The 21,378-nt window shown below is 44.0% G+C and overlaps 1 protein-coding gene across 3 annotated transcripts in view; it reads right to left on the bottom strand.

The window, feature by feature from the left end:
* Window positions 1-21,378, bottom strand: part of NCAM1 (neural cell adhesion molecule 1) — a 313,585-nt gene that overhangs the window by 69,474 nt on the left and 222,733 nt on the right. For all 3 annotated transcript variants that reach the window (XM_031936706.1, XM_023208249.2, XM_023208250.2), the window contains exon 2: window positions 623-697. In XM_031936706.1, coding sequence (XP_031792566.1) covers window positions 623-697 — 75 coding nt within the window. The remainder of the gene's footprint in view (window positions 1-622; window positions 698-21,378) is intronic.

Here is a 21,378-nt window from a genome sequence, read left to right as displayed (position 1 = left end):
GAGCCACCGCGCCCGGCCGGAAATGGGACATGTTTTCTAAATGTAAAACAAGGTCACCAGGTCTGGCATATCTCTGAACTCTGGTGGGGACCATGGCACAGAATATTGATATTCACAATAGACCTGGTAAACCCAGGATATACGTCCTCACAACAAAAGCCATACCAGTATTCTATTTACCTACAGGCAAGTTTTAGACTTAGATTTTCAAGCTCTGGGGAATTCTAAGAAATAAGCCTTAAACAGATCCACCAAAGTATTATTTCTGAGCCAGTGCTGTTCTCCATTGTCATTTACAGAACTCTGAATGTATACAGAACAGGAGATGTGGGATGATTCACTATTCTGGAAGTTGTGCTGATTTTCTTAAGAAAACTCCTAGACTTCCTCTGTAGTCAAGGTGAAGTCTAGATGATGGATTTGCTATGTTGAGGTAGCCTTTTGCAAAAGGAAGGAAGAGGCCCTGACTCTTAAATGGCCACACTATTAACCCCATAATAGCGCAATGCCAAGAATTCTAGGTGTGGCGTGACCAGCCAGCCCACATGGCCTGGGGGCTCCTGCTCTACCCGGTGAGTTTCTGAAGCAAGTTCTAAAATGCAGCTGCGCACTGGGCACTTGCCTTGGCATAAGAAGAATTTGGACTCTCCAACGCTGATCTCCCCCTGGCTGGGAACAATATCCACCTGCAGAGAAGCTGAAAAAACAAAACAAAACAAAACAAAACAAAAACAAAGTCCAGTTCAAACATACATTCCAATTTTCAAGAATGAAACCCAGATCTTCCATTCAAAAACAGGCTTCCCAACTGACTTTAAGAAAGAGTGAAGGGAGGAGGTTTTGTGGGGTTTGAAAACTTGTGCCACCAACAGCCAGGGCCATGTGCTGCCAGGCAGAGACACGGCCCAGACCATTCTCCTATGGATGGCTATTTCCCATCAGAGAGTGCAAGGTGCCCTGGGAGATTCTAGGTCATCTCTGCCCTAAATGTTTCCAACCCCTTGAGAAGACTTATGATCTTGCTCCAAAACAGTAGCATCCTGGGATTCACAGAAATGGTGACCCAACCAGTTCCTTCTGGATGTCATCTGAAGTGTCTCCACAGCTGTGTCAAGGGCAGGAAGCCTGCACTCCAGAATCAACCTCAGGGGTCTCCTGCCAGTTCCCCACACCGTCCAGACACAATCACTAGGAGGGCTCACACTGATTTTGAAGTGGGGATGGTTAAGGGTAAACGCTCACCTTCCCTCATGACTACAGGACCAACACGCCTCCTTCCATAATATCACCACCCCAATTAGTCAGACACCCTTTGGAAATTCTGTAGCCTGTGCCCTGCGGAATTCCCTGGGTCCCTTGGCTACTTTCCCCGAAGTTTTATTTGAACATCCATACGCTCTGTCATTCCACTGCACCGATAAGACAAAATACACTGTGGCAGATCTCACAGATCCCTGTGTTCATCTGCTCCTCGTTTATCTGCTGGGAGCAGATAACCATTCCTCATGAAAATAGAGTTTTGGGGTGGAAAAATGCTTTATTTCTTTGAATTCAACTTCTTTTTGCCTCTCCTCTTAAGTAAGCCCCAAATCTAAAGGCAAACAGGTATTTGGTTCAGTGCATGAGGCTTCTTCAGTCCAATAGGAGGGAGGGGCTTGAACAAAACAGGCCGGGGAATGGAGATTCAGTGAGCCCTTCCTTTCAACAGCCATTTTCTTTTCACAGTAGAATGGAGGCAATGCTCGTTGCCATGGTGACCGGCTCGCAGGCAGAGCTGCCGCAGGTCTTGTCTATGCTTATTTGATGGAGAGACTACAGTTGTCCTCAGCCGACTGCAGGGATTAGAGGGCCTGCTTGGGGCTGGGAAGCGGGTGCGGCCTTCCTAACCATGCCAGCAACAGACAAGGCAGGTCATGGAGAAACCCAGCAGAGCCTTGAGAGAGAAAGAGGTGATGTGGTGGAGACAGGGATGGAAAAGGGAAAGAGGAGGGCATAAGGGAGAAATGGGGCCCTGGGCAGAGGCAGGGGGAAGATGCTGAGCTGTCCTCTGTGAAAATCAGAGGAGAAAACCCAGACTTCCAAAAACTGGTTTGGAAGAAACAGAGTAATGCAGGGCAGCTAGTTTCTCCCCGGCTCAGACCACTACTACCAGCTCCCTGAGGCTCAGGACTGAATTCTTGCCTGAGAGCAATAAAAGGTCTTCCCCTACCGCTCCACACAGAGCTGTGCTGGAATTCTATGCCGCCGGGTCACTGCGCGCAGGTGCAAGTGTGATTAGCTGTGCCTGCTTTCTCCTATCATTCTCCTCGGATGGAGTTCAGGTGCCGCTTGATTCTATACTGTGAGAGCCCAAAGGGGTCTCAGACATCACCGTGTCCCGCCTCCTCATTTTCCAGATGAGGAAAAGGTGAAGTGACTTCCCTCTGGTCACTTCTAGTTAGGGCTAGCATGGCCCCAGAGTCCAGGCCTCCTGCAGGTAGGTGTTCTTTCTATGATGCAATGCTGCCCCTGCACAGAGGGCAAAACGTTTCCATTAACTAGAATACACCATCTGGGGACCCCAAGTAACCCTTGGATTCACTATCCCTTAACAGAACACAGACAGCCCATGAATTGATAAGCGCCCATTGTATCGTGGGGAGCATGGAGCCTTACAAGAGAGCTGCAGGCCAGTGTTATCCATGCTGAGGCCAGCCAGGACCTTCCCTGTACTTCCTGTGGCTTTCATTCTCTGGGAAATACAGGCTTATGAAGCCCAGAAACTGTGTCTATGCCATGGTCACCTAAGTCCTGATCTTTTCTGGAGTTCACTGGGGCATTCCTTAAAGAATGAGAAGCTGAGTCCCCCCGAGAAAGTTTGCTGGACCATATGCTGAGTATTAGCAGCCAGCTTCAACATATGGATCCTGTTACCCTCGTTCAGCCCTTAGTGCTTTGAGAAGGATATTCTTATCCCAAGTGAAAAAACAGCCTTCATTTATTCAGCTCTTTTCAAACAGAACACGACTCTCAAGGGGCAGGAGAACACAGCAAGGCTGAGGAGTTTTCATATCCAAGTGCAGCCAGGATCTATCTCTGGGCCATGAAGAGAAAAGGGAAACAAGGCTTTCAAAGGAATTCCCTGCTTAACAGGATCCCACGCACACATTTATCATCACAGAAGTTTTTAAAGGAAGAGATATCCATTTAGATGCCTGGCCTTTTGCACACATGGAAAAGCTAGTGATTTCTCCCTCGAAACACCAGAGACAAAGCTGGCCCAGAGGAACCCCAGGCTCTCTGGAAATCAACGCTTGGATGTTTTCCACTGCAGCACAATGGCTGATTATTCTTCCCCAAACATTAAGCGTTGAAATACTAGGTTTAATGATAGTAAGTGGAAATCCTGCTTTGATCTCAAAACTCCTTCCCTCCATTGCTTGCTGCCCGGTCCTTTCCTATTCTGTTACTACTTTCATTGTTCCCAATAAAAATTCCTACCTCAACTTTCACCTTTTATTTTCAGTTGCATATGTAAGTGAAATTTCACCACTAGGCATAACTCCACCTTAAAAGGCACTTATGTAAACATTTCTCACAGACAAAGTATCTCATCTCTTGCTTTCCATAAACACCCCTTGCATAAATACTGCATCATCTTAGCTGGATTCAAACACACGTGCTTATGAACCTAGGTGTTGGGCTGGGCAGGACCCAGGGGCAGGGACAACAGGTGCTTCCAACAGCGCTTCCCACGCCTCCAAGAAGCACTCATCCCCCAAGGTCTCTTTTGTAGACAGTTCACACTTTCCAGTTTACAAAACACACTTCATTATTTCATCAAACTGTTCTGAGTGATAAAAAGGCCAATATTATTGTCTCCCCTGTATGAACGTGGAAATTGGGGCTCAGAGAAATAAAATAACTTGCTCAGGGTCCCTTAGCTAATGAGCACTAAAACCAAGATTAAAAATCATCTAATTCTAAGGCTTGAGCTCTTCCCCGAAACCCCTCAACTACTGTTACCTTCTGTCCATCTCCAAATAGGTTTATTATAACCTATTAGTCACCATTTAAACTCTTTCCAAATCATGGGTTAGAAAGAGCACAGTCTTTGTACAAAGATCTAAATCAGTCGGGCGCAGTGGCTCACGCCTATAATCCTAGCACTTTGGGAGGCCGAGGCAGGCGGATTACAAGGTCTGGAGATTGAGACCATCCTGGCTAACATGGTGAAAACCCATCTCTACTAAAAACACAAAAAATTAGCTGGGTGTGGTGGCACGCACCTGTAGTCCCAGCTACTCGGGAGGCTGAGGCAGGAGAATCACTTGAACCCGGGAGGCGGAGGTTGCAGTGAGCCGAGATCATGCCACTGCACTCCAGCCTGGGCAACAGAGCAAGACTCCATCTCAAAAAAAAAAAAATCTAATATCAAGTTGCTGCCATCATTTCTCTCCTGGTTAACTATAACTGGCTTCTTTGCTCATAGATAATCACAGCATTGTAGCCCCATTTTACATATGGGTAAGGGATGCTCAGAGCCGTAAGTGATTATAACGATAGGGTCAAGATTCAAGCCTGGGTTGGAGCCCCAAGTCCAGCCATTTCTCCCACACCATTCTATCCCTTGTTCACAGACAGAAAAAAAGGTTCTGTCTTTTGAGAACGGAACAATCTCCCTCTCCCCACCTCAGTTGAGTAAAATAGCCCCATGGGAAACTGATATATTTTGAAATGTGTTTTCTGTTTAAATGTCTTTTTTTATTTTAAATTGATGCTATGTTCTGAAAGGAATGCCAACTCTTTTAGCAAAAGGCTTCAGCTGTAAATAGATGTTTTGTAACTCCCAACTCCCTAGCAGAAGTAGGCTATAAAGTCTCAGCTGCTGAAGACAAGTGAATTAAAATTTAAGTTCCTAAAAGATGCTCAGATGCTTATCAGAAGAGGTGGGCAAAGCAACAGAGATAATTTGTTCTGATTTCAAAAAAGAGTTCACATGAATCAGCAACTTCTTGCAGTAGTTTTATTTTATCGGTTTTCTTTTCAGATTCCAATGGGCTTGAGGAGGGAAGAGCTGACAGCAGACAGGGAACCAAGGTCTCTCCTGTGGTTAATTGAAAATACTTTCTTGTCAAGATGTTATAAAGACACTGGAGGCTGAGGAAGACATTACAGATGTTTAGGGCCCAGGGTCAATGTAGGCACACCTGAGCAAGATGCTCTGATCACCAATTTAAAGGACAGGTGAAACACAGAGGATGAATCTCATCAGTGACTATGATGAGATAAGGGAGTTTTCTATTATCTATTTAATAATGACCACGGACTTTTGAAAAAGGCATTAAATGACAGCTGTATGTTTGTCTTGTTGGCTATCATTCTAGAAATGAGCCTTAAGTATTGCTAAACATAACCACTATAATGGAGAATTGGTTTTGTATTTTTCAAAGTATAACTGAATTCTAAGGTCTCCTTCATTTGGCTATACCTGTGGGAAATCCAGATGCTCAGACCAGGAGCATAAGAATGGAGGTAGTGCCACTTGCCTGGGATGGCAAGATAGTTTGGCTCTGTGTTCCCACCCAGATCTCATCACGAATTGTAATTCGCCACATTTCAAGGGCGGGACTTGGTGGGAGGTGACTGGATCATGGGGGCCATTTCCCCCATGCTGTTCTCACCATAGTGAGCGAGTTCTCAGAGATCTGATGGTTTTATAAGGGGCCCTTCCTGTTTTGCTCATTCACCCTTCTCTTTCCTGCTGCCATGTGAAGAAGGTCTATGCTGCTTTCCCTTCCACCATGATTGTAAGTTTCCTGAGGCTTCCCCAGTCATGCAGAACTGTGAGTCAATTAAACCTCTTCCCTTTATAAATTACCCAGTCTCAGGCATTTCTTTACAGCATTGTAATAACAGACTAATACAGATGGCTTGCTCTCATTATTAGCAAACTACTGGAGGGAAAATAAAGGGTCTTTTCTCCACTAAACCTACAAACTCAATGAAAGTGAAGTGGAAACGAATGTGGTCACACTACAGAGTGGTTAAGGCCAAGGACACCAGGCCAGACTACCTGAGTTTGAATCTCAGCTCTGCCACCTATTAGCTTTATGATCTTGGCCAAGTTAGTTTAATCTCTCAGTGTCTCATTGGCAGAACAGGGAAAAAACAGAACCATCCTCATGGGGCTTTGAAAAGATGAAATGAACTGACATATGTAAAGCAGATAATAAACATTTAATACCTGTTGTGTATTATTATTCTTAATTAACCTCTAGTAACAACCCTTCCCAAAGAAATTATTTCGGTTACTATTTCCGAGGGGAGCAATATTTTCCCTTTATGGTTTAAGATAAATCAACCTTCCAGAATAATTTAGTTTGTGGTCAGGTGGTCCAGTTCTACTCAGTACATTAAAACAAGGCATTTTATTTGCTGGTCAGAACATTACAGATATAAAAGACTGAATTTAACCACAGCCAAAAAATCATAACATGGGGGGCTCCAGACAAGTAATTCCAACTTGGTCTCAGTTTTCTTGCCTGTAAGATGGGGATAATAAAACTGAACGAAAGCGATTGGATTGTCACAAGAATTAAATAGGCAGGAGATGGTTGTGATTAAGAACTCAGGATCTGCAGTCAGGGAGGTCCGGGTCCAAATGCCATCTCTGACAGTTAGTAAACTCAGTTCTCAGGTGAATCTCGGAGCCTGTATTTCTCATCCGCAAGTGAATATAATGATCCTATTCATCTCAAAGCGATACTGAAATTATTTAGAAAGGTAATGTACATAAAGTACCAAACACAAGGTTAAGCTGTGTGTATGTTTTTAAATGACAGTACATATGACAGTACTTTGAACTTACACACACACACACACACACACCCTGCAAACAAACACAATTCCCAATGACACATGTAATGAGAATGAGATAGCAGGGGCCTCTTATATACTATTGAATTCAGCCTGTCTAAAAATCTACTAAGGGGTGTGTGTGTGTGTGTGTGTGTGTGTGTGTGGTGTGTATTTACATTTTTGTGTATGTGTGGATACATCCATTGAGAGTCCATAAAAATATGTGTGTGTATTAATAGAATAATGGAACTTGTCAGGTTGATATTGTTGCAAGAAATAGCTGGACATAAGTAAATGTATCTAATTTTGGCAGAGAGAAGAACCGATACATTATTAGGGATGACACAGCAGTCTTGTCTATACTTGACATGTGAGTCTTACAATTCCAGCTTAAGCTACTGTTGATAGTAACTGGGTGGAAGAAGAAAATGAGGTAGACTGTTTAACTTTCAAATATTAATCCAAAAGCTAGATGCCATTTTAAAGAGACTATAAAATATGTGTTTGTACAGATTTTGGCTTCTGTTTCAGTATAATGGCAGACCATACATTAATTGCCACTGGAAGTATCCTCATGGCTTAAAGCTGACTCACAACAGCAACTGAAATCACCTAGACGTCATGCTTAGCACTGCCAGTCCCTCCATCAGCGTAGTTGGGGTCCTCTTATATAAATCCCAAGAATTCTATCTACTTCCTATTTAAACATAAACATCTAGAAGTGATCTGGCTAGGTTTCCAAGTCAACTGAGATAAGTTTATAACCAAGCCCTTGGGAGATGCTCTGTGTGAAGTCCCCACAGGCCCCTGGGCCCCTGGGTTTCCCCTGAGGCGTAAAGCAGCCTGGAGAATGAAGGAAACCCCTCTTGAAAGCTGCAGTCTTTTCTGGCTAGAAATATTAGTGCATAGCAGATGTGTGAAAGCAGAATTTGAGACAAAAGGCGGAGGGAAAGATGACTCTTGGTAGGTTCATTTTTTATGCCACAGGATCAAGAGAATGGAGCTTCCTGGTATAAAGACGAGCCATACAGACAACTTTCAGATAATATATAGACATCTCTAAACCAAATGCACCTGAAAGAGACACTTGGGCTCGTTACACTCATATAGCCAGCTAGTTTCCAAAATCTATCATTTTTAATAAAGTTACCTGGACTGGGTATTGAGTCATACACAAAAACCATGCAGCAAGCAGTCCTGGTAAAAATGCTGCTTAACCCCTGCCCCCAAATCCTATGACTCTTCCAAACAGAGTGAAGGTGGAAAGGATGGAGAAGGTGAATATGGCTTCAGAATTCTTCAGCATTCTGTCTAATATGACATCATAATTGATACTCTAATATTACAATAAGGAAGAAAAGATATTGACTACCCCTGCACAACTGAGCCCTGGATGATTATCCGATATTTTATTACCATACTCTATCCTATGCAACACTAGTAACCCCAAACAACAGAAACCAACTAGCCAGAGGCAGGAGGCTCTATTTCTTAGCATAATAAATTATATGAGCTGCTGGGAATCAGGCATAATTAGGGACTGGCTCTGTTCCATGGGGGCTGGCTTCAAATCAGAACACAGAGCCAAGCCAGATAACGGCATCAGTTCTCTTGGCCTCCTAAGTTCCCTGGGTCAAATTAGCATTTCATTAGGTCTGACTTAGTTTTATAGAAAGAAGTGAGTGGTTTCGAACCATGGTTGCTGCCCCTACAAACCACATAGCTGCTGGAAAATGTGGCTAATTTCACATAACAGCGTCCTGTGCTTCGGTTATAGGGCAAGAAAATCTACACGTTGGTTGATCTCCTCAGAAGTGATAGAATTATGTGGTTCCCAGGCTCTCATTCCCACCACCAATTCCTGGCCCCCAAAAGGCACCCAGTTCTTTTTTATTTTCTTTCTTTCTTTTTTTTTTTTTTTTTGAGACGGAGTTTTGCTCTTGTTGCCCAGGCTGCAGGGCAATGGTGTGATCTCACCTCACTGCAACCTCTGCCTCCCAGGTTCAAGTGATTCTCCCACCTCATCCTCCCAAGTAGCTCAGATTACAGGCCCACACCACCAATTAGCATGCCCAGCTAATTTCTGTATTATTTGTAGAGATGGGGTTTCACCATGTTGACCAGGGTGGTCTCGAACTGCTGACCTCAGGTGATCCAACCGCCTAGGCCTCTCAAAGTGCTGGGATTACTGGCGTAAACCACCGCTCCTGGTTGGCACCCAGTTCTTACTAGGAGCCCGCTGGAGCATCTTAATGGGCAGTCAGAAGAAATGACTCAAAGGGAGCATAAGCAAGAGCAGGAGACAGACAAGTCCTAGACCAAAGTTGTGGATCAAGCACACAGCCAGAGAGACTCCCGCCTGACTTGATGATACACGCCTGCTTGTTTGTTTTCTAGTTTTAACAGTCTCATAAAAGAAGAGAATGCTCTCCAGATGTTATTGCTTCCTACCAAAGCAGCAAAAAAAAAAAAAAAAAAAAAATCAGAAGTATCTCCATAGAGCTCCATAAGGGCCAGATTCCAGGCCAGGAGTGAAATCCTTTTCAAGTGGACATTAGCCCAGTCTTATAGAGAACACAACAGGTGAAGGCAGGAATGTCCCGCAGCCTCATGCACTGAGGAGCAGACAGCCAAGGGCGTGGGGGTCTGCCAAGAAGAGGTGAACCTGACCTAACGATAAGTACAATTTTTCCATCTTCTACTACATTGGAGTCATGGCCAGGATTGCAGAGCCATTTACTAACAACGAGGTTAGAGCTGGAAAGGACCTGATGCTTATCTCCAGCCTGTTTATTTTATAGGTAGGGAAACACCAGGAGCAGAAATCTGGGATGCCTGCAGAGAAGTTTGAAAGCCATAGGGTTGGCCGTTGTACTGACACTTGACCCAGGGCTTTTTATTGCTTCTGTGTCTTTTTCTTTTTGTGTCCTTAGTAGTTATTTCTTCAACTGTTTCCTCTTTGCCTGCTCTGTCCTGGTCTCACCTCCATCCTAATAGAGCCATTCTCTCATTAAATGGAGAGAATAGCTCTATTAAGCACAGCTAAATAAGCTGGACAAATGGTGTGTGCTCTGCTAGTCCTGTGGCAAGCTGATTAATCCGTCCAGTGCCTCCCGCCAACCCCAGGGGCACTTTTTAACAGAAGCTCAGGTTTCTTGCTCCCTTTTCAGGCCACCTTTCCTGTTCTTTCCCTTGTCTAAGCAGTCCCTGATTGTGGGCCAGCACTTCACATGAAGCTGAATTACTAAAACGTAGAGCAAGGATGCAAATTGATGTTTGGAACTCAGCTAAGCTTCTCCAGATAAACAAAGCACAATCCATCAATCTGCCCTGAGAAGCCAGGCCTTCTTAGTAAATGACTGTACACTATCTGATTGCTTCCAGGAGGCTCCAGACAATGTTTTCTTTGGTTTGCTCTCCTGAAACCTTGACAAAATAACTTGTCGATGTTCTTTTCTTCCAGCTATAAAAAGGTACTGATACAAAGCGAAGCATTTCCCTCTCTCCCAACTGCTTTTGCCAACATGGCAAGAAGCTGGAATTATATCTTTCAATATTTGTCCAGCTGTTGTTTGCAGATGTTGTATTCTTTACATTCAGAAAATAGAAATTCAGAGAATGCTAGCATGCAACTTCATCCTGAGAATTTTAGATCCTGCCCGTGCCTTTCAATAATGTCCTTATGTGTTCATTGCTTTAAGCACATCTGGGCTATTGAAGATACAAAGGCTTACAATCTCTCCAACAACCAGTGCAAAGAATTGTTAAATTTGGTTTATATCAAGTGGAAAATTCCACATTCATATATATATATATATATGTATATATACATATATATACATACACACACGTATATGTGTGTATATCTATGTATGTATATGTCTATCTATCTATCTATCTATCTATCTATCTATCTATCTATCTCCGTCTTCTGTGCCACTGTACCAACCACTTCATTTACTCCACACAACAATCCTATGAGATAGGTACTGTTATCATCCTATTTGATACACAAAGAAATTGAGGAGTGGAAAGGTTAAGTAACCCGCCCAAGGCCACAAGGTTGGTGAGTGGTAAAGGCAATATGTGAACCCAGGGAGATCCAGCTTCACAGCCCTTGCTCTTAAGTATGTATTTCTATAAAGTCAATCTCAAAATTAACTCTGATGAAAAAGAAGTTGATTTTCTACTGGGTGAACTGGCAGGCAGACATGTAAGAAAACAAAAACACCATCTCCTAGGAGCTATACTGATTCAGCCCCATGGATATACTGAGTCTAAACAGGGAATGGAAACAGGTTGCTGGAATTCCTGAGCCTACCTGGCTACACTCGTCTCCCTGCAGTAGACCTGCCTTCCTCTCTGACTGAATTCCCTCCAACCCCACTCCTCACCACCAGTGGGTCCAGCCTCTATGTCCACCTACAGCTCAGTTCTCAGCATTGGTGGTGGACGTCAACAGGGATGGGGTCAGGGGCTGCTAGTTGGATTTTCATTTTCCCATCTATGGATTACTCTTGATCCCCGAATTTGGGTTCTGGATAAGCCATACATTCCCTTATTAAAATGTTGATAATAAAATTATCCTTTGATGATCCATACATTGTGACTGGTTCTGCCCCCACTCCCTGCAGACTGTGCATTTGAAACAGATTATTCATACAGCCACTCAACTTGTACTATCTCCAAGCAGCCATTCTACTTAAGAGATCATCTGTAGAGTGTCCATGTCAAAGGGATTCCTGTTGGAGGTCACACTCTTCTACTGGATGGAGAGTCCATTCCCCACCCCCACAACCACTGTCACACCAGATCAGATGGTGCCTGACCTGCTAGATAATACATAAACTAAGTTATACAAAATTTTGAAGGAGGTAGAGCAGAATGAAATCCAGCCCTTTGAATAACTTGCCAAATAGAATACCCTGGGCCATCATTATTTTGCTTTCTTGAGTTAGGGAACAAATGAGAAGCTGTCCCTGGAACCTGCAGCTTTTCACCACTAATCAGGGTAGGAAATGCCACATCATCACGACCATGGCTTATCAGGAACTCAGAACCCAGAGTAGCCCAACCTAGGGCTGGGTGTGGAGCCGGGCGAGGAGAAGGGGCAGCAGCAGATGGTGGCTGTGGGGCGGTGCTGGCACATCCAAACTACATTACTCTGTGAGTCTGCAGTATTACATCTGGCAACATCATGATGCATCCATCCATAGAATTACCCATAGCATTACTTTCTCTTTCTCAGTCAACAGTTCTTGGGCTATGTGGATGGCCTCCTCCTGTCTTCACACGCTGTAATTTCAGAGACCCAGAAAAGTCCCACAATCCCTCCCCAACCCCCAGGCTGGTTACTGACATTCTGTCTTCATTCTTGGTACTTCTACCTTGTGATTTATATGTCTAAGAACAGCAAGAGCCTCTGGCTGCTCTCAAGGTTGCTATCCATTTTTTTCCTGACTTATAATAAATCAAAGATTTAGATGGAGTCAGTTGGGAGGGCTGGGGAAATGGTTCACTGGTAGGAGTAGGGAGGTTGGGGGAACACGACCAAACACACAAACTTGGTCACCGGGACCTCCCCCATGTGCTAATTATGCTCCTGTCTTCCTACCAAGAATAATGCTGCAACTCAAAAGAACTGCTAATAAGTCATACAAACTGAATATGGAATGAGATCCTTCTGTCCAGCATAGTTTTTTGTTTGTTTGTTTGTTTGGGTTTTGTTTTCTTTTTCTTTTTTGAGACAGAGTCTCACTTTGTCGCCCAGGCTGGAGTGCAGTGTCGCGATTTCAGCTCACTGCAAGCTCCGCCTCCCGGGTTCATGCCATTCTCTTGCCTCAGCCTCCCGAGTAGCTGGGACTACAGGTGCCCGCCACCACTCCCGGCTAATTTTTTTTGTATTTTTAGTAGAGACGGGGTTTCACCATGGTCTCGATCTCTTGACCTCGTGATCCACCTGCCTCGGCCTCCCAAAGTGCTGGGATTACAGGCGTGAGCCACCGCCCCTGGCAGGGTTTTGTTTTCATGGTAGCATTTTTATTTTTTATTTAGGCAACCAGTACATTCATGATTTTCTTAGACTTTCCTCCTCCCTCAATCCAAACCCAACTGTCCTTGACAAACTCACTTTGCTTCATCCAATAGGCAAGAGAGGCTTTGAATCCTAGTCTGTGAAATCAAAGACAGAAACATTAAAGACAGCCCCCACCCCCAAGGCACAATGTCATAATGTGCTTTGATGTTCAAGGACTAAAATTGGAATGGAGTCCCAAGGAACCAATTCAAAGGTCAGGGATAAGTAACGAGGCTCACCCATGAGAAACAAACACAAACCAATCAGGTGGCAGCTGAGTCTCCTTTTAGGAGGAATTTCACAGAGGCTATGCTTCTTTTTTATTTTTTTTTGGACAGAATCTCACTCTGTTACCCAGGCCAGACTGCAGTGGCATGATCTTGGCTCACTGCAACCTCTGCCTCCTCGGTTCAAGCGATTCTCTGGCCTCAGCCTCCTGAGTAGCTGGGACTACGGGCACACACCACCATGCCTGGCTAATTTTTGCATTTTTAGTACAGACGGGGTTTCACCATATTGGCCAGGCTGGTCTCAAATTCCTGACCTTGTGATCCGCCTGCCTCTGCCTCCCAAAGTGCTGGGATTACAGGTGTGAGCCACCATGCCCGGCGAGGCTATGTTTCTTAACTTCTCCACTAAGGTGACAAATTCTAGTCATTTGTAACTTTAAACCAAGTAACTAAGCTTCCTTATTCCTGGATCACTTGTATTGCTGTCTAAATGAAAGGGAAAAGCCTACGGAGAGGACAAACTCTTTTCAGGGGAGGTCTGTGGAAAACTTCCTCCCATCTTCAGGAGAACAAATGCCTTTTCTGGAGGCGGACGTTTACAGTGGCCACAGTGACTCTGCTTGGCATCCCAGCACCAACTCTAAATAAGGGATGTGAGTGGGACAATGGGAAGAAACCACATACGTACACACAGGGAGACACACACACACACACACTCACACACATACACACATCACCTTCCCCATCCTGTCTCCCTGGACAGTGAATTCCCCCCGGGAATGTTAGTGACCAAAAGTCACTGGATTGTGAGTTATGTGCCTGCTTCCTAGATGACGACAGGTAGTGATAAGACCCGTTTCCCCCCAAAACTTGTAGGTAAACTATGAGGCTGAAAAACTCAAACAGAAAAACCTCAAAACAAACAAACAAAAAAATTGACCACCACATCAGAGGCTTCTTACCCTCTGTGTCCTGTACTTTTTCTCTAAACCCTTGGGGCAAGGCTCTTAAAGGCCTGGCAGCTTTGAACTTTCAAAGTGGTGTCAAGTCACAGTGACCAGGCAAAACTGGGTTCCTGAAAAAGAACCCAGGTCACAAGTCATTGAATTTTTCTTCCTTAAAAATAGAATCAACCTCAACAGTAGCTAAATATGGGGCGCAATAACTAGTTTCTATTCCAAATTGGACTGACAGCTCTAAAACCAAGAAGCCCTCAGACTAGTACCAATCTGAACAGATTTCAATTAGGAGTTCATGCAGGATGTTTTGAAATGTAATGCTGGGAGGTTCAAGTTTCAGTTCTCTTCTATCCCTATAAGAAACTTCCCCAAACAAACTCCATGCTGAATGGTTCTAATGATTCAGACAGCCAAGGCTGTAATTTCTGCTGCTGTAGAAACAGTAACACATCTGTCTGCTCTTAGATAGATATGGAGTCCTAGGGGTGACTGAGGAGCCCCTTTGAGGTTCTCAGGCTCTCATCATAGAGGATGAGGGGTGGCTTTTAGGCTCTCTTCACAGATGATGGTGATAAAATGGGCTGCTGGTTTCACAAGGGCTGGGATCTCCCCGACATGCCTGTCTTTTGTCTAACAGCATCCTTACCTTCATTCCCCTTTGGCTCTCTCTCTCCTCACACCCTCAAATTCCCAGAGTGAGCTTTCTGAATATGTCACAGGACTGGCAGACAGACAGAAGTCCTCCACACCCAACAGCAGCAACAGTGGCAACAAACTTTGGTCAAAAAGAAAAGGCACTGATCTGTATGAATACATACTCCTGCTCATGCAATGTACCTTATTTTATAACAAGGCAAGCTGCCTTTATTTCTATAAAGTCATAGCTGTCAGCAACACTATTTGGCCTTTAAAGATGCCAGTATCTTATAGAAAGCTATTAAATGGTAACAACCTGACAACCAAGTCTGCTAAAGGGCCAGAGTTGCCAGAATAAATGGCCTGAGAAAAAAGAGTACACAATGCCAGCAGCAGTCCTCAAACTCCCTCTGGCACAACGAATCTGTCGCTGAGTTTCTTTCTGCTCTCTGGAGGTATAAGTGACTACAGTCTACTCCTCTTTTTCAGTGTGGGGTCTACACATAGCTTCACATTTCATGGAACATTTCTCATTGAGTCCATGTAAGCAAGTTTGACACATTTTGCATAGCTTATGCAGATCTTAATACCAACACATACACACACACACACACACACACACACACACAGAGAGAGAGAGAGAGAGAGATAGAGAGAGAGATCCCCAATCTATACAATATCAGACTCTAAACTCAAATTTTTCTCCAAAACTGCTAGGTAAGTTATAAGGCTAAAAAATCAAACAAACAAAAATAACCACCACATCAAAGACTTCTTACCCTCTGTGTCCTGTACCTTCCCTGAACCCTTGGGAAAAGGCCATCAAACACCCAGAATGAGTTCAAGTCTAGGGTTGGCCCTTGTCTTGGACCAGGATCCTTTTGTAATGTCACGAGGAAGACTGACCCAGAGACCAAAGCCTGAAGTCAAGAGGGTCGGGTCTAGTTTCCTCACAGAGCAAAATCTGCTGTACTCAAATATGAATTTGGCTTATTTTTGCATCTTAGCAAAAAGTCTTGCTATTCAGCTCAGAGATGAGGCTTCTTCTTACCTGGGATACCAGTTGCCCCAGGTAAGAAGATACCTTAGATACCAGTTGCAAGAGGCAAACCTACAAAGGTGAGAATTAGTCAAGAAAGGGAGCTAAGCACTTCAGTTGAGAAGGAAAATACCACTGTGGCAACAAAAAGAGATGGAACTAACTGGAGGACACATTAGTGAGTGTCACTCATGGCCCCTAAGGAGCCTGAGTAAGAAGCCACCCGCTATGCTAATTCTGTTGATTCTCACAGCCTTCCAGAAACACCAGCTGGGACACTGGCTTCGCACCTCTGCTGTGTGTGAACATCCTGTTGCATGCTCTGAACTCAGAGGCTATTGCTAGGACCTTCCATGAGACCCTGACCAGCTGCCAGAGGGCTGGGACACACTAGACTGGAAAGAATAGAGGGTGACCCTTTGTAGGCTTCAAAATGTGACACTTCTGGATTCTTTCTCCCATGGAAAACCAAACCAGACCACCAGAGTGCTGATGCGGGGCCATCTCCTGATCTTAACTGTCAAAATCTGACCAACGATTCTCCAAGACCGTGGAATGAAGGTAAACAGATAGGAAGGTCAATTCTTCCTTTGTGTCCCTATAGCAATTAGCTTGTGCCTTGATCAAAGCTCTCACTGTGTTATAATGTAATGCATTATCATCTGTCTAAATCAGTAGTCCCCAAGTGTTTGGCACCAGGGACAAGTTTCATGGAAGACAAATTTTCCATGGACTGGCAGAGGGTTGGGAGGTGTTTTTGGGATGAAACTGTTCCAACTGTGATCATCAGGCATTAGATTCTCATAAGCAGCATACAACCTAGATCCCTCGCATGCGCTCCTATGAGAATCTAATGCTGCTGCTGAATTGACAGGAGGCAGAGCTCAGGCAGTAATGCTCACTTGCCCGCTGCACACCTCCTGCCGTGCAGTCCAGTTTCTAACAGGCCTTGGCCTAGTATCAGTCTGCAGCCCAGGGCTGGGGACCCCCGGTCTAAATGACTGAACTTTGTAAGGACTGAGTGTTTGCATTCCCAATGCCCAGCATAGTGCCTGGCCATGCCTTAAAGTATAGTTGCTGAAGTAACCTGAAAATCATATTGTGACCATTGTTTTCTGAGATTCACATCAGTTTAATGGTTCCCAAATGCAGGGATGCAGGCCCTGGACGAATGTCAGGTTATCCGGTTAAGAATCACCTCCAGAACTTGTTAAAGATCGATTTCCTTGCTGCAGCCTGAAAATTTTGAATCGGTACCTCTGTGGTAGGGCCACTGTGGTTCTAGTTTTAAAGTGCTCCTCAAGTGACTTTTATATACAGCTAGGTGAGGGTTCACTGGCTTAGTCAATAACCCACCTGGGAGGAGAACTGGTGAATTGCAAATACCATTAAACTCAGTTAAATTCTTCGAGCTCCTTCCTGGAATTGCTTATTTTTACAATTATTCTAATGTTGTTCTGCCTACTTGACCATGTATTACATTAAGCAATGTGACATGGCTCTGTAGAAACTCTCATTTCATGCATTTGTTTTTAAGTTTGTCCCATAACACTTTAGAAAGTACAATGCTACACTAAAACTGACTGTGATGGTTAATTTTATGCATCAATTTGCCTGAGCCATAAGGTGCCCAGATATTTGGTCAAACATTGTTCTGATTGTGTCTGTGAGGGTGTTTCTGAATGAGATTAACATTGAAATTGGGTAGACTGAGTAAAGCAGACTGACTTCCCCAATGTGGGTGTGCCTCATCCAATCAGTTGAAGGTCTCAATAAAATAAAAGGCTGATTAATAAATAATTCTTTCTTTCTGTTTGACTATCTTTGAGCTGGGACATTAGTTTTCTTCTGCCTTCAGACTTGGACTTGGACTGAATCTTACACCATCTGCTCTCTTGGTTCTTGAACTCAGATTGAAACTACACCATAAGCTCTCTTGGGTCTTCAGCTTGCTAACTGCAGATCTTGGATATCTCAGCCTCCATAACTGTGTGAGCCAATTCCTTATAAAAAATCTCTCTCTCTATATATATATATATATACACACACACACACACACACACATATATACACACATGTATATATAATGTATATATACACACACACTTGTATGCATGTGTGTATGTATCTCCTATTGGTTCTCTTTCTCTGGAGAACCCAGACTAGTACATCAATATACATGAAAATGTCATATTTTTCTAAAAGTAGATATGACTTGCAATCAAAATGGATATAATATAAAAGACAGGACGTTACAACTGGACACCACTGCCCTTAGCACACAGTTTGGCATCCTTGGTCCATAGCCCAGGATGACAACTCACACACTCCAAGTGGAAGGTCTCCATAAGTGTCAGCTGATCAGTTGGGCAATCTTTCTGTTGATTTGCTAAGCAGGTTGGTCTGACATATTCCCTGTGTGAGTCATGTCCAAGGCTCCCACAGATGAATGTGCTGGTCACTAGGTGGATATAGTGTGAGAAGTATTCTAGAAGCTCAGAGCAGATTCTTGTTAAGCATAAGAAAAAGAAAGGTGTGGGTATGCATGAGGCATCAGACACTGTCTTCCTAAAATGAGGCTTTGGGGTTCTGAAATAAAAAGTCTTTAGAAATTCTGAATTAGCTATAAATCATAAAACAAGATGAATTACTGCTATTGTATCTTCAAAATGGTAGTTAAAAGGATACCTGGCACTAAATGGCAGACTTTGAGCACAGAAAGCTTTCTGTTCCATGGTATAAGGAACTACCTACCTCTTACCTTTATTCTGTTTTACTGATGAATTTTAAACCTCTACAGGTGCATTAACTAGGATTCTCAATCCCCTGCTGAATCCAACAAAAGAAAAATTTCAATTGTTTCCCTCAGTTCCTAGCTGAATTCATCTCGCCTTCAAAGCTGTGGAGTCCCAAGGACAGATGCTCTTTTTATATGTAAAAGATTATTATTTATTCCTGGTATCTCTATGCTTGTTGATTGATTTTTTTCCCTCCTCTACAACACTTGCCTCACTTTAAAGAAAAAGCCATTCAGTGATTTGTTAGCTCTTCCCTGGATTTGGGAATTCATAACCACTGTACAAGTGCAGATACCCTTTCCATTGGAATGATAGATCTTTCTGAGCATTAAATAAGGATCTCTACAGCTTACAGACTCACTAGACATTGCCTACATGTAGAAAATACACAAGAAAATGTATAAAGGCATTTTCCTATGCAATCTTTTTGTTTCCCTATTTTAAACTATCAAGAGAAAGTCAAATGACACAGAAGTGTCATTCGCCAGCTCACTCTCCTGAGGACGCTGACCCACAGGATTCAAAGCAGCCTCCTGGTCCCCAGGTGAGGACGTCATTTGCTTTCCAAGGGTTGGCATTCATGAACATGAAGAAGCCCCTGGACGCGAGTTCTAGCTGGTTAAATAATTTGCTGCTGAAAGTTTCTTGGTCTTCAAATTAGAAATCGATAACAATAGCTACGAGATGACTCAAGTAGTTAATTGGAGAAAAAGAGGAGATAAAAAAAATCACACCAAGAAGCCAGATGATAAGCTACCCAGAGTGAGGTCAGGTCATGTCTGTAATTTCTAAGTGTCTTTTACTTGGTTTTATACCCAGCAGGTTCCAACAAATGCTCTCCACTGCCTGACAGCAAATCCTCTTTCATTTGCGTGTTATCTCCTAAGGTGTATATTGTTTCTTAAATTACTTGGTAAAAAAATGCATTTTGAAATTGTTTTCAATGGCAATGCCTGGTCAATCCGGAGGAGCGAGACAGAGAGGTCCCACAGAAAGAGTCCTGCTGTGCCCATGAGGCAGGGCATCTGGATTCTGGTTTCTAACGTCCTCATGGGTTCTGTGGCACTGGTGCCCCAGCTGTAGAATTAGGATAAAAGAGACAGAGGGTGGCAAAATGGGAAAATCAGTTGAAAAGGAACCAGAAAACTTGGGGTTTTGTTCTGGTCTTGCCCCTACAACACTCACAGGATTTGAGGCAAGTTACTGTATCTTGCCAGCAAGGTTGCTCAGCTCACTCATTTAGAAAGGAAGGGGCTGGACTAACTGATTTTTTAACACTCATTTGACCTCTATCGTCATACAACTGGGGCCCAACTGACAATTTATCAAGGAGTTTCCCAGTTTTCCAATCTTTCTTCTGGGACTGGCTCACCCCAGTCCTGCCAGGTGGGGCTCCAATCTGTGGCCCCCTAGTTCTGAGCCAATCTTCACTGATGCTGGCAGCACATCAGAGGTTCCAAGCCACCTGGGCAAAGCAAGGGCTGCCACTATAAGCCTGAGGTCCTGGAATATCTGGGAGGTACTGACCTCTTACAGCCCCTCTCCCCAGTGGTGGGGGCTCTGCTCCCTGGACTCTCCGCTGTTGGCTGAAGTTCTAGTTCAAATCAGACAGTCCACCCAGAACACAGCGCCACCCGTAACTCTGGAGGGATTCTGCTGTCACTCTGAGCTCCTGCTGCTGCTGCTCTGGAGGAACCAGCTACTCCCAGCTTTTCTTCTTTGGTGAAATAGAGACGATAGCACTATCGTCATCACAGAGTGGCAGTGAAGAGTGAGCAAAATGACACGTGGAGTGCCTAGTATGTAGGAGGCACTCTGCAAATGGCATTATAACCATCATACAAGGCACAAAAAGGGACACTCTGGACAGCTGTTAATGACATCATGTTGAGGGCCCAGAGGAGAAGCATCCAGGCCAGGTTGACAGAGGACAATGAAGGAAGGAACAGATCCACTCTCCACACCTCCTGCTCGACCGGCAGGAAGAACTCTACAGGCTGGGCCCGGTGTGCTTCTGTAATGCATTCCCAGTTGTCTCTGGACATATTGCCACCTGGTAGGAGAGTGAGTTTGGAGAAACAAAGAATGAGACAGACTATTCTTCTATCAAGGCTTTTACTTCCCTTGGGGTACAGTCAAAAAGCTTGATGTTTCTTCAAGTGTGAAGCAATCCCTATGGACTGATGGGAAGAGATATGAATACCTCTGAGGACAGTAAGTTGTCTTTTACCAAATAACATCATTCCAACCAGGGCTATAATAAAACCAAGGAGCTAGAGAAAAAAAAATCACTGTCTTGATTTGTCTTTTTCTTCTTTCCTTTGGCTAGATGCAGCAGTAAGCTACTTAGACATGTGTATTCCGAATGTACCCCTGGGGCTAATTTCAAAAAATACTTTTTGAAGCTAAAGTGGCTAAGTGGTCTCATTCAAAGAATTTTTAAACTCTGGAGGCTTGTATGTCAAAAATAGAGGGGGTTCCCTCAATCTAATCCTGAGTGGCTGTCAATCAAAGAGATGGGACCAGGACCCCTGGTTGCTTCTGAGGTCCAGACCTGTTTCAGAAGAGGCGAGAGAAGACCATCTGGATTACAACCACATAGTAACCAACCCCTCTTTTTTTCTTTAGTATTTTAAGTTCCAGGGTACATGTGTAGGACGTGCAGGTTTGTTGCATAGGTAAACGTGTGCCATGGTGGTTTGCTGCACAGATCAATCCATCACCTAGGTATTAAGCCCAGCATCTATTAGCTATTCTTCCTGATGCTCTCTGTCTCCCAATCCTCCACCCCGACAGGCCC

Source organism: Piliocolobus tephrosceles, chromosome 13 (genome assembly GCF_002776525.5).
Source record: "Piliocolobus tephrosceles isolate RC106 chromosome 13, ASM277652v3, whole genome shotgun sequence".
NCBI classification, from domain to species: domain Eukaryota; kingdom Metazoa; phylum Chordata; class Mammalia; order Primates; family Cercopithecidae; genus Piliocolobus; species Piliocolobus tephrosceles.
This window is presented reverse-complemented; position numbering and strand designations above follow the sequence as displayed.